This window comes from Lytechinus variegatus, chromosome 4, assembly GCF_018143015.1.
Source record: "Lytechinus variegatus isolate NC3 chromosome 4, Lvar_3.0, whole genome shotgun sequence".
In the NCBI taxonomy this organism is placed as follows: Eukaryota; Metazoa; Echinodermata; class Echinoidea; order Temnopleuroida; family Toxopneustidae; genus Lytechinus; species Lytechinus variegatus.
Genome location: NC_054743.1, coordinates 8778112 through 8794906, shown reverse-complemented (window position 1 = coordinate 8794906; position 16795 = coordinate 8778112). Strand labels below are relative to the sequence as shown.

Genomic DNA, 16795 nt, shown 5'->3' with positions numbered 1-16795 from the left:
CAAAATAGACAAATTAAGTGAGCATAATGCCGAAAATCGGAAAGTTATGACATTTTAAAGTTTCACTTATTTTGCACAAAAACAGATTTCTGTACAACTCAGCAACATGCAAATGAGAGAGTCGATGATGTCCCCTACTGACTATTTTTTTTTTACTGTTTGAATTGTACAATATCCATTATTCCATAAACTAAAGACTCTAACAGCATTTGACATAAATACTCTTCAAAGTTTACTACTTATGTTTAAGTACGTAAATAACATGCTCCCACCTTCATTCCACAATTTTTATACTCTGAATACATCTATTTATTCATACCCTACCCGTAACTTTTTCAAATTTCCATTTAATCAACCCCAAATTGCTTATTGCGCATAGATCCATAAGACACCATGGTCCAGATTTGTGGAACTCTCTACCAGAGCCTGTAAAACAATCTTCGTCTCTTCACTCATTTAAGGCAAACGTTAAATCTATGTTATTATCAGAATATTTGAAGTAAAATTTCCGTGTCGTATCCTTTTTATCGTGAAATTATTCCTCCTTCGATTTAGTTATTACCAATATCTTCATCACGACCACCATCATCCCCATGGCCTTCATCATCATCATCATCATATCACCGTCACCCTCAGCTTTATCATCTTCATCTTCATACTAAATATTGCATGAATTCATGTTTCGTATTTGAAAATATATGCCCATTCTGCTTCATAAATTTATTAATTAATTAGTATAAGTTTGGGATTGTCATTTTTTCAAGCAATCTGCTTATGATGATAATCCTTCTCCTGCAAATTATGAATATCATATAGTCAATCACTTTTGTCTGGAATAATCTTTTTAGTACTCTTTATTTATGATTCATGCCAAAAATGCTAACATATTATGTTAATTATGATATGAAAAATATATTATACGAATGTTATGGATGCAGAAAAAACAATAAATCAAATAAAATCAAATATTTCAATTTTTAAAGATTCTCTTTTTTAACTTTCTGTTGGGGTGGACCTACGCCTCAGGCACATTGGTGTTGGAAATTGCTCCAGCGTTCTTTAGCTCTTTTTCATTTATTTCAAATTTTATCTATTAACGCATTTTACCCCCCCCCCCAAATAATAATGGTTTATGACTAAAAGATCGAAAAATGGGGTAGAAAAAAAAGAAACAGAGGTGGTTGTGGAAGAACAAAATGGGTAGACACGGACACGTAGAAAGAATTAAGCGAGAATAATTTTTTGTACTTGAAAATGGTACTTTCAGAAAATTGTAAGTGCTTTAACCAAGATATCTAATAGAATTATGTTCATGTTTATAATTGCTGCAGGGGCCATTTGTAGAAAGAGTTGCGTTGAATTCAATTCAAAAATTCAAAATTTATTTCAATCAATCAATCATAAAAATACAGGTATATACAAAGTAGGTAAAAACATGGGATTGGGAGCCCCTAGAAGTTTTAGTTAAAAAAAAACTTGTGGGTGGGGCACCACCATGGTACAATCAAATACAATTAATATAATACATACATAAAGAGTGAAAAACAAATAACATTGAAATACAATAAAAAAAAAGAAAAAAAAACAATGGGCTAACATAGGGGAAATAAACAAACAAGCAAACTAGGAGTAATAATTATAAATCATAGTGACCTACAGTGAGCTATTGGGAGGAGTTTTTATACTGAGCAAAAAATTCAACTTTCAAGAGTTTTTAAAACTTATTTAGGGTTTTACTTTGTTTAATATCATTATTTAAATCATTCCACAGCTTAATTCCTCTACAACGTAGAGAGTTTTGGGTAATTTTAGTTTTTGGAAGATATTGGTGAAGATCTGCTGAATGACGCGTAAAGTATGAATGGAAAGAGGCATTTGTGTTAAAGAGATTATTAAAAATATTTGGCAAGAGATTTGAATGGTAATTGTACATAAATATATAAGTATACATAAGAACCAAGTCAGAAATTTTCAATATTTTACAATCAAGAAATAACTTGTTTGTGTGACTATTGAAATGAGCATTACAAACTGTTCTGATTAACCTTTTTTGAATAAGAAATAATCTATGTAAATGTGTTTTGAATCCATTCCCCCATAGCATACAGCAATAAGTGAGATGTGGTAAAACCAATATATTATAAAGTGAAATTAAGACATGTCTGGGTAAAATAAATTACGATAAACGAGTGCATAATTCATCAATATAAGGTTTCTAGGATAGAAATTAATTGATCTTGATACCTAAAAAATTTATATTTGATACCTGGGAAATAATCTTGCCATCCATAATAACTGGAGGAATGTCATTACCATTTTTTTAGTTTGTGTTTTAAATAGTACAAATTTAGTTTTTTCAAGGTTCAGTGACAGTTTATTGCATTGAAGCCAGACAACGACTTTACGAAGTTCAATATTTATGGTCTTAATGAGAGGAATAATATTTTTTGAGAAAGAGTAATACTGGTATCATCAGCAAAGAGTATGAAATTAAGAATTGAGGAACAATTAACGAGGTCATTGATATACAGAAGGAAAAGCAAGGGGCCGAGGACGGACCCTTGCGGAACGCCGTGTGATACATGACTGAAAGTTGACTTGACACCGTTGACCACAACATACTGCATGCGATTCGATAAATAATTGTCAAACCAATCAAGAGCGAGACCTCTTATCCCATAATGTTTCATTTTTTTAAAGAAGTATGTCATGGTCAACGGTGTCAAATGCTTTCGAGAGATCCAAAAATATACCAATGGTGAGATTACCCTTATCTACTTCTTGCATTATACGATCATACATGTGAAATATTGGCATGTACGTTGAATATCTTTTACGAAAACCAAATTGTTGTGAGATTAATAAAAATAAATTAAAAGCTGTACAAACGTTCAAAAAGATTTTTTTCTAGTATCTTTGAGAAGATGGGTAAAACAGAAATTGGTCTATAGTTAACAATGTCTTTACGATCACCCTTTTTGAAAATTGGAACAATTTTAGCTATTTTAAATGCATTAGGAACTTCACCATATTCAAGAGACATATTATATATATGGCACAGTGGATGGACACATTGATAAATACATTTTTTCACAATAGATGGGATAATATCATCAGAGCCACAGGAAAACGTTGATTTCAAGGAGGAGCAGATCTTTAGTATTTCATTTATATTGGTTGGTTTAAAAAACATTGAATGAATATTGTTGTTTCCTAAAAAAGACATGAAATCTGTGTGGGAGTCGGGGATGACTTGAGCAAGATTTTTGCCCAAATTTGCAAAATATCTGTTGAAATAATTAGATTTCATTTGATTGGTATCAAAAGATTCATTATTGTAAAACATTTTGGTTGGTAGAGAAATTTGAGCTTTTTTTCCCCAATATGTTATTAATTTCTTGCCATGTTTTCTTCATGTTACCTCTTAAGGTGTTAAATTTTTTATTATAATATTCTCTTTTTGCAAACCGAATTACTTTTGCCAAACAGTTTTTATAGCTTTTGTATTTTTCTTCTTTCCTTTTTTTAATCTTTTCTGGTCCAGAGTATCTGTGAAAATTTTTATATAGGATTTTTTTTGTTTATAGATTTCAAGATGCCAGAAGAAATCCATGGTTTGTGGAATCGTGTTTTTTTTTTTTACTGTTAACAGTAGGAAGACATTCATTATAGGCATCATAAAAAATTGAGTAAAAGAGATCATAGGCATGGTTGACATCATTGGATGCATAGATTGGTTTCCAGTCTAGACAGCTCAATTTCTTTTTTAAGCAATCGATCCCAGCATCATTTATCATTCTTTTCAGGCGCGGTTCCCTTGAAGTTGAATTATTATTAAACTTTTTTGCAACATAAAATATTGGGAAATGATCTGAAATGTCAGAATATAGTAGCCCACTATCATATTCAAATTGGATTGCATTTGTAAAAATATTATCTATTATAGTAGCAGATTAATATGATATGCGTGTAGGCTTGGTGATTACTGGGAATAAACTGTATGAGAACATAGTATCAGCAAACTCTTTGCTTTTAGTGCGGCTATCAGTATTTAGCAAATTAATATTGGATGTTAAAATCAAAAGCAGGTCAAATACTTTCCACGAAGGGTATTTTAGATTTAACACTACATAATGCATGGGCGGCGATCTGCCGGGCCGGGGGGGGGGGGGGAGAAGGGTGACACTCAGCGATCAGTGTTCAACATACTCAACTGTATTAGGCAACCCTATACAATCTATTCAATTTGTGAAGTCCTTTTGATCAAGAATGATGGAATCTTGATGTTCCTGTGCCGTACATGTTTTATTTTAAAGTACAAGTTTAAATAAGCAATTGCTCGCCCTCTTTTTAAATCATCAAAATTTATTGTTCTGAATGATAAAATTAGGATGAAATAAGCAAGGTTATACAATTAGACAGCACCATTGAACCAAACAACATTGATAACAGCCCCTTGTGTTTCTTTTTCAATTTCATGTGCCTCCCCAAAAAGAATGCCGGAAGGACCAGAACTAGAACTAGAAAATATGGAACAAGTAGACAAGGAGGTAAGTGATCGACACGATTAATTTCTTTATTTATTTTACAAGAATAAATAATTCAAATCTGATGCTTTTGAATCCACGATATTTCGTTCACTGAAGTGAGCACCCACACCAAAAAAAAATGAAGTGACAACGTTTGAACCAAGGCTAATTATTGGTTCTAGGATAAAGACTTGGCATGGAAAAAATAATATTGGTAATTTATTCAAAAATAATCATGGACAACCAGTTGCGGACCGTGACCCGGAGGAGACAACGCATTGGAGGGCACAGCATTGATCACAAAGACTTACAGTGCCCCTCCAATCATTTGTCTCCTTCGAGTCACGCACGGTCCGCCACTGGGGAGAATAGTACATTGTTGCACACACAATATTCTTTTGCAATCGGATAGTCCAAACTCATTGTGAAATCTTCACATATGACAAACGGTGCTTTTAAAAAAACAATACCACTAATTAAATATTAAAAGAGAAACTAATCCTTTAACTTTCTGTAATACCACATCTATAGAATCTTTAATTCTTGAAAGCAGCATAGTTCATGGGACCATAATGGAACATGCTGGTAATTTGAAAGTTCATTTGTTGTAGGGTCTATGTTCTGAAACACCAAACCAACACGTTAATTATTACCAAAATGAAAAAGGGCCGCGATTTCAAATATTTGTGGCATTATTTCGACGTCTCATTGTTTCGATAGTTTATTCATATTAAAAGAAAAAGAGATTTTTTTATCCCGAAAGTTCATTTATCTCACGAAGGTTCGATACGTGCGAAAATAACTCATTTAAGTAAAAAAACCCCCAAAAAACACCTTCCTTCATTTTCGGACTATCGAACCTAATTTCTTTTTAAGAAACCATCAGATTATATTAACTTCGAAATGCTGAATTTTCGGAATATTAAATCTTCTCATTATTAAAAAGTTCGGAATAACGAACCCTGGGAAAACAACTGTCAGATTCATTTCAGATGCGGCTGTTGTACAAACAATAACTGATTTGCGGATATGAGTGCCCTTGTCTAAGGAAAAAATGAATATCCAGTAAATAATAAATGAATTCTTCATTTTCTAATATTTTCTAGATGATGCTATTTGCATTACGATCCACGCTGGAAAATGCAGAAGATGGAACCCTCACGAAAGGAGAATACCACTATAAGTTGGTGACTTACGGTTTTGAACAGCAGGTTAGTGCGCCTTTTAATAATGAGTAGCTTTGAAAGAGAAGGATCTTTTCTGAATTCTTATCGTGTCACTGACCTGTGTGTTAATATACAGAACAGCGCATCTTATTTCACAAAGGATGTGCTTTTTAAATTTATGTAAGTACCACTTCTAATTCTCTTCATATTTAAATTCCATGCAATATCCTCTAGTTCAGGAAGATACAAGTTTTCTCCCGGTGTCGATCATGGGGGGGGGGGGCATATCACCAAATATTTCAGGTGATGAGATGGCTTTTGTTATCATCCCTAATACTTAACAGTCGAACATCAGCCAACTTTATGATGAATCATTAAGACAAGTATGAAAATGATATTGATAGTCTGCAAGCACAGACTCAAATTTGACGGATCGCCAATTTTATGATAATAGAGTGAAAAATAGACTCCAAACCCTTTTGTGTCAGGCAACCATAGTTCTATTCTCACTACTACAAAAACTCGGCATTATGCATTAAACGAATTAAGAAAATATGTGCCTGCAGACTAGTGATAGATTGTGGCATATGCACATATGATGACCATCATTTTTCTTTTGTAGGAATTTTCTTATGTTAATTGTTATTGATTAAATCGATTCCTTTCAGAAAATTGTCAGAAACAGATACATGTAGGTGGAGGAAATGTTCCCGGATGAAAAAAATAACATGTTCATAGTTATGTTTTTAAACATAACATTCTTTTATCTGCCCCTCCAAGTTTGGAGGAATGTGGAAAAGGGAAGGTGTCTTGCAAGAATCGTCACATCGAAAGTTGTATCATTAAATGCTCTTAAAACCAGATCAATGAATTCCCATTTTCTCTGTCTCTCCCCTCCCCCTTTCATAACCATTCGAATGGATTTCCATAAAGTATGGGTGTTTGACTGATGTCACGTTGACACCGGATCTCATTGAGGTAAGATTTTATCATCATCATAATCATGGCAATGTTAAGATATTTACGGATGGAACCGAAGAAAAAATAGTACGCCTTTACCATGGCAAACCTGTATCCCTCAAATTTGACAAATATGTCGTATCGACTTTAGTCCAACCTACACGACGAGACGAAAAGTCTTTATAATGAATTTAATGATAATAATAATAGGCATTTATATAGCGCCATCTATCTAGAAATATTCTATTCCGAGGCGCGATTATTATTATTATTACCCTGGCTTTAGCTCGAGCTGCCTTTCAGCGCTCATGCATTCAAGGAATTAATCCTGCCGGGTACCCATTCACCTCACCTGGGTCGAGTGCAGCACAACGTGGATAAATTTCTTGCTGAAGGAAATAACGCCATGGCTGGGATTCGAACCTACGACCCTCTGTTTCAAAGTCAGAAGACTTATCCACTGGGCCACAACGCTCCACTTTTGAAAAATTTGAAAAAGTTCCCCCAATTTAGGGGATTTGGGAGAAGAATCTTAACCAAATGCACAGAAAAGAAAATGTGTGAGAGAGCTAGTTAGTATTGAGCAAAAATAGGGGAACTGGCTTGATCCGCAATTTGATTAATGATTTATTTCGACGATATATCATGGCAATACAGAACTAGACATATTTCCCCCTTTACTTCAAGCCCATGTAATCTTCTGGGGCACGTTTCTCAACACCGTCATAAGTCTAACTTCTTGACTAAATCGGAGATAGTGAGCTACTTGTCCGCTAACCATTTCACGAAGCCCTCTTTACCAAGATCAGGTACAACAACCTCACTAAATATTTATGACACATCCGAACCTGTCACAACTTCTTTCTTAGTAACGAAGTGGCATCACGTGAGTAGACTATGCCGTGCATGCAAAAGTGTGTAGAAATTTGAAAATTATAATCTTACGTAATCAATCATAGAGGTTGAAATTACATCACAAAACAAGTAGGATGATGCCTTCAATGATAATTGTAATGCAAAAAAAATGTAAAAAACTGTTGGTAAAACACCACAAAACCATTCATTTTGAAATAGTAAAATAATTAAATCGATAAAGATTCTACCACGTCAGGCCACCCATAACTGAACTCGTATTCGTCGTTTTCAGACCCCTATTAACATTTGGATAAATTTTTATCTCTAAATTATGCATAGAATTCGTCGAATCGTATGTTTCGGTATCAAATATTTAAAAAGTTTATGTTAAACTATATTTAAATGATGTTTGGAATCATAAAATACCGTATAATTATCATCATTTAACAAAGAAAACCGTTAGGTTATTTTCGTAAACTATTAAAATTGAATATACCGGGGGTACCCATCTCAACGTCCATATGTGATTTTTTAGTCATGAAATGAATTATTTATGATTCAATTCTCTCAGCAATTGATTACTCCAGTCTTCATGGCCTAAATATGTATGATGCATAATTTACCAGTGTTATTATTTTGAAAAGATGTATTTCCCAATTCATCACAATATTTGCAATTTTGTCATAATTTTTCTTTTTGAAAATTATGCTATTGTTTTTACTAAGGCTACGTTTTATCTGCTCTTTTTACCGATAGTATCGCTATCAAGGTATTCTCGTTAGGAAGCCTTTCGAGAAACCGGTTTAGTAAGATTGCAACTAACTCCGTGGTTGGTGGATAACCATGTGTTGGGAAACGGGCCCCTGCACTCCAATATCTTATATTTTCTCCGACTGGATTGCCTTGGCCGAGTGGTCGCCTGACTAGACATTTGATTCGATCCCCGGCCACGGAACGTTTGCCCGTGAGCAAGGAAGATAATCATCAGTGCTCGTTTTTTTAATCCTATGCGCTTGTTTTTTTTTTCAAAAGCAAAGGGAAAAAAGAAATGGTTATGCAGTGATATCCATGTTTTATAGTCTGATTACTGTTTTGAGTTTTATTACCCAATGTCTCACAGTGATTTGATTTGATTAGATTTAGGAATGTATTCATTACAAACCATGCACCTTGCAGTCTAAAGCTGATATACAGTGTATATACGGGGTATGAAACCGTGGCCATAATACTACCATCTTTCAGTTAAAGACCTATAACTTTTTTTCCGATTTTATATATTGTAATGGATTTGTTGTGATATAAAGTAATGAATTACAGTGAATAGCAATATGCGAGCGAGCGAATATTCAGTACTTCGAAGACTAAATGGTGTTCAAAACTTTTTCAAAGTGGTGTGTAATTACTAGTGGCTCATCACGGGCAATGAATATTTATATACGTATTTTGTATTATGTGTATACACTACCATTTTCTTAACGGCCTATTAATGATTTTTTGATGTGATTTAATTGAAATGAATCTATCATGATATGAAGTAACGAATTACATTTAATATCAAAATGCGAGCAAGCAAATTTTTAATAGTTTGAAGACAGATTGGTGACCAAAAATCATTATTCGAGGAGTGTGTAGTTATGGAGAAATGTAGCGGGTTAGCGTAGAGATCGAGCCTTGATAAAAGTTGATTTAGTCGTTTAAAATAAAATGATGTGCACATACATTTATTACAATAATGGATTATAAAGGCAAATTATCAATAAATAAAACATTGGAATAGTAGAAAAACGAAAATAAAGAGCAAATAAGTATCAAACAGTCCATATTCTCATTCATTTGCACACTTGTTAAAGATGAGATAAAAACGAAAATAAATGTGATCATTATTATCAGGAATATGAAATGATTATAGGCCATCGCAGGACACATTATAAGCTTCGAAAAACGTCGAAATAGCACACAATGCAAATTAAAATGAAAATATTGCATGATAGGAAAGATATTGATGATTCCTTAAGATTATATTGGGAGATACAACGTTCAAAATTTTGAACAATGTTCACATTTGAAATATTTGATAGATTTTTATGGAATTAATATGATCTAAAGTCTCCTATAACCGGATGATATTGTTAAGTGTGTGGGAAATATTTCTGTGATAACTTGCCTCTTATGTGTTCCATTTGGTCAATGTTGGTCAATGGCATCAGTAACTCCTAAAAAACTTTACTTGAAGTATATAGTCTATGCCTACATTTTTTACAAACGACCCCCCCCCCCCCGCTTCCACAAAGATGAAAGGATGATATTAAGACCCCCACATTCATCCCATATTCTAATCATAGTCTCATTATTTTTTATTTTTTTTTTTTTTTTTTAAAATTTCACACCTAGTTACCAATAATGCATATAGCATTTCCATTTATTTGAAAGCAGGATAAAAGAGCATTGTAGATTAAATGCCTTGCTCACAGGCATAGGTGCCGCGGCCGGCAAATAACATTTGCATAATGCTAAAAATGGTGATTTGTCGTGACCAAAATCTTGTAAGATTAGCTTTTCATTTAAAAAAAAGCAAACTTGGGCAAATTTAAACAATTTTACCGCATTTAAAATAAATCAATCCACGCATTTACAGTACTATTAATAATTTGATGATTAAAAAAAAATCGTTTCTGCCCTAAAAGTGCGGGGTGATTGTACATGCCACCCCTTCTGCGAAAAATGGGATGGGGGGGGGGTATCCCACCAATACCTCGATATTTACGCCTGTGGTTAACGGGATGTAAATGGTTTTATAATGTTACAAAGTAACAACAGCTGAGTAGACGACGTGTATTGTTGAGAATGAAAGATGAAGAATCAAATGCAATACAAAATATGCAAATCCAATACAAAATTACATGAAAATAGAAACAAGAAAGGATAAATTAAAACAGCATCAAATCCGAGAAATTCGGTTTATTACAATGCTGTAAAGGATAAGGTAGTTAAAGCATAAACACTACTGTGAGAGGACATATTCTTTCGATGGGTCTAACTATGTCCTGTTTCCTGTGCTTTCTTTTAGATGGCGGTGGAAAGGTTAACAACATGTTTTAAAGCTGTAGAAGAGGAATCTATGACCGAAGATGACTATTTTTTCGAACTCATATCTCCTTCCTTCTTTTACACCGTAAGTGTGTGTCCTAAGAAAATATTTTGTTATTAGTAAGAAATGAATATTGATAATAATTAAGTAACATAATTATTCTGATAATTAAAAAAAGTTTTAAGAAGATTCTCAAAAATAAGTTTGTTAAAACAAGAAAATATGAATCAGAATTATTTCCCTCATTAGTACTACGGCATTTTCTACGATATTCATATCATTTCATTTAGGTTGGTAGAATTCTTTAGTTCCTTTTCACAGATATAATTGATGTGACGTTGAGCTTGACAGAGATGAAGGTTTATATTGGATTTAAAACAATTACAAATCATTCCATTTATTATAATGTTATAAGGTGTCTTTTTTTCATTTTCTCTTTTTTTAATAAAAAGATTTTTATTTTTTTATAACGAGACTATTACTCTCTAAAACACCCAAATTGAAACATGCAATAATCATTGATAATAAAAATATACGCAGATAAGTGATCCATAGATAGATATGCCCTATTCATTCACTTTTTGGGTCACAATTCTGATACTTCTTTCATGTCTTTGGCACAATACGTTTTGACGATTTTAAACGAAAATCATCAGGTTTAATTTCGTAGCGTTATTTATCAAACATTTTTGCAGATAATTTTATTATGTTAATTTCTCTCTCACTTCAATATTTCAGTCAGGAAAATACAATCAATCCGACCAACTTTTGATGACAATGTCAGCTTTGTCAGAGATATTAAGATTTCAGGTAAGGTTGAAAAAGCATTGTGTCAGTTTCTTTATTTGAACTTTAAATAAAAATAATTTCTACTGTTCAATCTAGGAACTGTATATATGTAATAATATGTATCTCCTGTTTCATTTTTATTCGCATGTATGTTCAAAGGATGAAGAAAATGACACAAATGTTCTGAATGCATTTTTGATGTTGAATGAACCTAGCGATCTCAAGGTAAATAGACTTTTGCAATTATTGATTCCATATCTACTTCCTTATTATAAATGAATATGATTTAATGTTCTTATTTGTTTAATTAATTAGACATTCCCCAACTCTCATGAACAATAGCTGTAAAGGGATAATTCCATTTGGATATGTTTATTGACATGAAAAAGGTCGGATAGAAATACTTATATTTTGGACACAAAAAGCCTTATATTGGGCTATCACAATTATATGTTGTCTGTCACTAAACCATCAAAAGTTTAACGAAAGAAGTTAAAGAGAACTGATTCTTTAAATTAAATGTTTATCACCTTTGTAAATAAAATTGTTCTTTTTATCACCTTTTCTGTAAATAATATTCTGTCTATTTTTTTTTAATTTGTATTTTCAGTTCTTTACATGCTTTACGATTTATCTTTTTATCTTTAGTCCTCAACAGCTAGTTGAAGTAGTTTGTACATGTTAAAAATAATTAAATGATAATTGCGTTTCTCTTGTTTCCTTTGTATTCGCATGGTATGCTCGAAGGACGAAGAAAATGAGGAAGAAAATATTTGTATTGTACTTCCGGTGTTGAATGGACCTTACGATCTCGAGGTAAACAGACTTTTACACTGGCGTACAGATGGAAGGGGGCTTGGGGGCCATTGTCCACCAAACTAATTCTTTTTTTTTTTACTCGATTCTTGTTTGACGTATAAAGTTTGTACGTGTTACGTTATAAGTGAACTGTGTCATCAGTTACTTAGGCAATGACCTCATTTTGAAATAAACCATCTCGGTTTTCATTGGCTATCCTGTCAAGATATTTTCGCACATTTTATCATTTTCTTGTACATGTAATTAACGAGCGACACCCTTTTTTCTGTCCAGACATCACTAATCAAGCAAAGGTCTACTTCCAAAGATCTGATCTACCAAAAGACCAGAATCCGTGATGTAAGTATATGTCATAATCATTAATTTTCCTACGTTATCTGTGTTTAGTACTCTATCGAGTCATAACATAGAATTTCAGATTAAAAATTATAATCCTGGAATAAAATGTTTCAAGGCTAGGGTCTAGTAATATGCAAACAACGAAAGATTTATTTAAGGGTCAATTCCATCACAGGAAAATGGTGATTTGAATTAATAGAGAAAATCAAACTAGCCAAAACGATGAAAATTTCATCAAAACCAGATGTAAAATAAGAAAGTAATGACATTTTAAACTTTAACTTATTTTTCACAAAACAGTTATCTGCACAACTCAGTGACATGCAAATAAGACAGTCAATGATGCCCCTCACTTACTATTTATTTTGTTTTTTATTGTCTGAATTATACAATATTTCATTTTTTACAAATTTGACAATAGGGACAAACTTGACTGAATCATATTGTCTGAAGCAATGCTAATTCCACATGTTCATGGAGGAATCAATCGTTGTCTCACTTGACAATGAGAAGAAAATTAGAATATTTCATATTTCTTATAATGGAATACAAGATAATTAGTGAGTGGATGACGTCATCAGTCTCCCAATTGCATATCGACCAAGATGTGCATAATACTATTTTGTGAAATTTAAGCCAAACTTTGAAATGTCACAACTTTCTTTTTTTTTCATCCGACTTTGAAGAAATTTTCAGTGTTTTGCTTGTTAGATTTTTCTCTTCTTATTCAAGTAAACTTTTGGTTAACTAAAGGGTGACTTGTCCTATAAAAAATCAGATAAATTTGCATGGTCATAATGCAATCATTCTAGTAAATTAATATTATGGGACTTATGGGCTGAAATTGGTATGAATCGAATAAAAATAATCAGACTAAGATGAAACAGAAAACTAGAATTTCAAAAGGTTCCGATAAAAATCTAAACACTTTAATATAAATATTCAATAAGTGAATGGATGGCATATTTATCCTAAAAATACAATACCCGTGTAGGCCTACTCGATTATGATGCTGAAAACAATGATGACGACGATTATGATGAAAATGAAGATAATAGTACAACTGTTATATTGATTTTGATAAAACTAATGATCATATAGCAGAACAGTAAAATGTAATAATATCGATAACAATAATGACAGTTCTAATGATAATGATGACAATATTAGTAACAATAACTACTAAACCATCTGTAATGATGTGAAAACAATGATAGTAATACAATAGTCAGAAACAGTTACATAGACTTGATAATGATATAACTATTTATATCAATAAATTATCAACAATTATATATATATATATATATATTTGCATGAACTGTTGATATATATTCATTCGTTGTTGCTTCACAGAAAAAAATCGATTTCACTTCAAAACAGATGATACAAGTGGAACTGAATCAGCTTCACCACGTCTTTGGGGTAAATATCACGTAAACAGGGCACATGAAGCTAAAAAGAAAGCATGACAGATTATAATATAACCGTTAAAAAAGTTTACTTAAATTCTCTAAACATATCAACTTTGTGAATTCGTGGATGTGCACCAAGAATTAAATACCAGGAGATCGATTAATATCCAAGATTGCACTGAAAAACTTTGAATTCAATCTTTAACGATTTTGTTAAATCATAAAATGACAATCGTATATCATATTCAGGTTGATAATTATTGATAATTGACCAAATAGTTAATCTATACTAGGTATAAGGCACGTAGACTCTATAACTAGAGACAGTTAATAATTTCCTCATTATATACAGATAGTTTGAAACACATAATCAAGACAGCTCTGTTGTTTTTATGATCTATTCTGTCTCTCTAGAAGCGCTCAGTTGGCGGGAATACGATATACATTTTGATGGTCTGTATGCTATTGTATATCCGGAGTTTCTTGACCAAAGTACTCAAGGTGAACATACTAAGATCAAGTATTATTTTGCTTTCAAAATAACCACACCATATATGGGCCAAATGCTAAAATCTCCAGCTGTCGGAGAAAGACCTCCCAATCTTATTCTCATTGGAAATAGTTTTTTTTCTGTCCTGGAATTTTTTTTTATTGGTAAATAGTTGGCTGCTGCTTGTGGGAGTACAGACACTATGGAAGAATGACTGATGGTGATTAACATTTCTGTTTAAATACATTCATATGGGAATAGTTGATCGAATCAAGTTTAGTTCTACACATCTGCTGAATTAAGTGAGTTTTGAGGCATGATTAGGCATACAGCTAATAATGCACATAGATATTATTATCAATTAAAAACATTTTTCTCTCAATAGAGACAATCTATGAAATAAGTCCCGACCACAAAAATAAGTGCTTATGTACTAAGGCAGGTCAGTTGAGACTGTGCCGATTAAAAAAAAATCCCAACCTGTATTATTCATTATTTTATGTTCAACTATTCGCATATATCCTGCACACTATTATTGGGTTAAATATAGTTGTAAAAATGTGCGTGGGTCAACCATCTGTTCAAAAGGGAATCACAGTATCCCTCACAACAAAACAAGAATTATGTATACGCAGGATAATGAATAATACAAGAACGTTATATTTTCCCCATCATGAACGATAATTTTTGATAATTTAAATCATTATAATTTATTTTTATATTTTCTACCTCTTCAGAAGCTATTGGTTGGCTGGAATTCGACAAACATTTCGATTATCCGTTGGCTGTCTGTACTGTTACTTCTTGACAAGTGTGCCGTAGCACTCCCCGTAAACACAGAGCATTCACCGGTAACTCTTACAGCTGGTTCAAATGGGATCGTTCCTTTTGCCTGCAGAAAAACAGATCCATTTGCAGCCAAATCCTACAGTCTACATTTGGAGGGGAAAGACATCCCATTCTTCATTGATGGAGTTTTCGTCCCGGAAGGGCTGATGTCAACAGATCAGGCAGAAAGATTCGACGTGGCATTTGTTGAAAATGATCAAGAAATGTCAATAGAAATTAATATTGCACAGGTTTCCGTTGAAGATCAGGGGACATACATTGCTATACTCATTGTCCAGGGGGATACGACGGAGTCTCATGTCATGAAAAGAGCTGTCATGATAGTAATTCCGCCGGGCCCAGCGATCTGCTTCTTACTGCCAAGTGAAATTTTTCATGATAGACATGAGATACACTGTCACTCTGAGCGTGGAAGTGGCGACTCGACACTCACTTGCTTTCAGGAAGAAGACAAGATACCTTATTTTCAGGTTGGGGAGGAACAAAGTGATTCGCAGATAGTTTACAGACGACGATTCTGGATGCTGAATACAGATGTTCCGGTATATTGTTGTTCTCATGATGTCAAAGAAATTGTTACCATTAAGCAAAAGTCATGTAACCAATTCAGATTTCCCCCAGGACCGAATCAAGAACCAGAAATTAGTACAACACTTAAGCCTCACACACCGACTAAAATTGCACCAATTACAAAACCTATTAATATGGAAGAAAATAACAATCTTTCCTCTGAAAATTCATCTATTTCTGGAAGTGATCGAAATGTTGACAAATCTTCTTTAATCATATCTCTAATGTTTTCAATCATTTACCTTATCATACAGTAAACTTTATTAACTTACTATAAGGAACTTACTGTAAGTAAGTTTCTTGGTAAGACATTAAATTTTATTTCAAGAGATTAACAAGAATTTCACTTCTTTTTCATCACGGATATAATAATAATAATAATATAGGATATTTATATTGCGCACATTTCCACCTTGTTAGGTGCTCAAGGCGCTCCTATATTACCCGGCTAAGCTAGGCGTTCATAGCGCACACAGCTTCTTAAGGAATTACTTCCTACCGGTACCCATTTACCTCACCTGGGTCGAGTGCAGCACATCGTGGATCAGTTTCTTGCTGAAGGAAATTACGCCATGGCTGGGATTCGAACCCACGACCCTCTGTTTCAAAGTCCGAAGACTAATCCACTGGGCCACAACGCTCCACGATATGATATGAATATGATACGATATGATATGAATTGGATTAAAATAAAAATCAAATATAATAACAAATTAAGAATAGATCAACAATAAGAATGGTAAAATAACATCTTTTTTCATGACCACCAAAGCTTGTATAAAACAATGTCACCTCACCTGTGCAAAGAGATGAGGGGATTTATTATCTGAAGCAGAGGTCCGCCCCATGTGTGTAGAAGGCTTTCTTGCAATTCGGTATTTTTAGTCAATTCTGTTAGGTATTCGTTTATGGAAAAGAGAGGGGAA

At 33.1% G+C, this 16795-nt stretch overlaps 1 protein-coding gene across 1 annotated transcript; it reads left to right on the top strand.

Moving 5' to 3' along the window:
- Window positions 1-4496: 4496 nt before the first annotated feature.
- LOC121412467 lies at window positions 4497-16126 on the top strand. The gene is made up of 4 exons (XM_041605280.1): window positions 4497-4550; window positions 5636-5740; window positions 10578-10682; window positions 15188-16126. Exons 1-4 carry the CDS (start codon window positions 4497-4499, stop codon window positions 16124-16126), a joined length of 1203 nt encoding a protein of 400 aa, XP_041461214.1.
- Window positions 16127-16795: the final 669 nt, after the last annotated feature.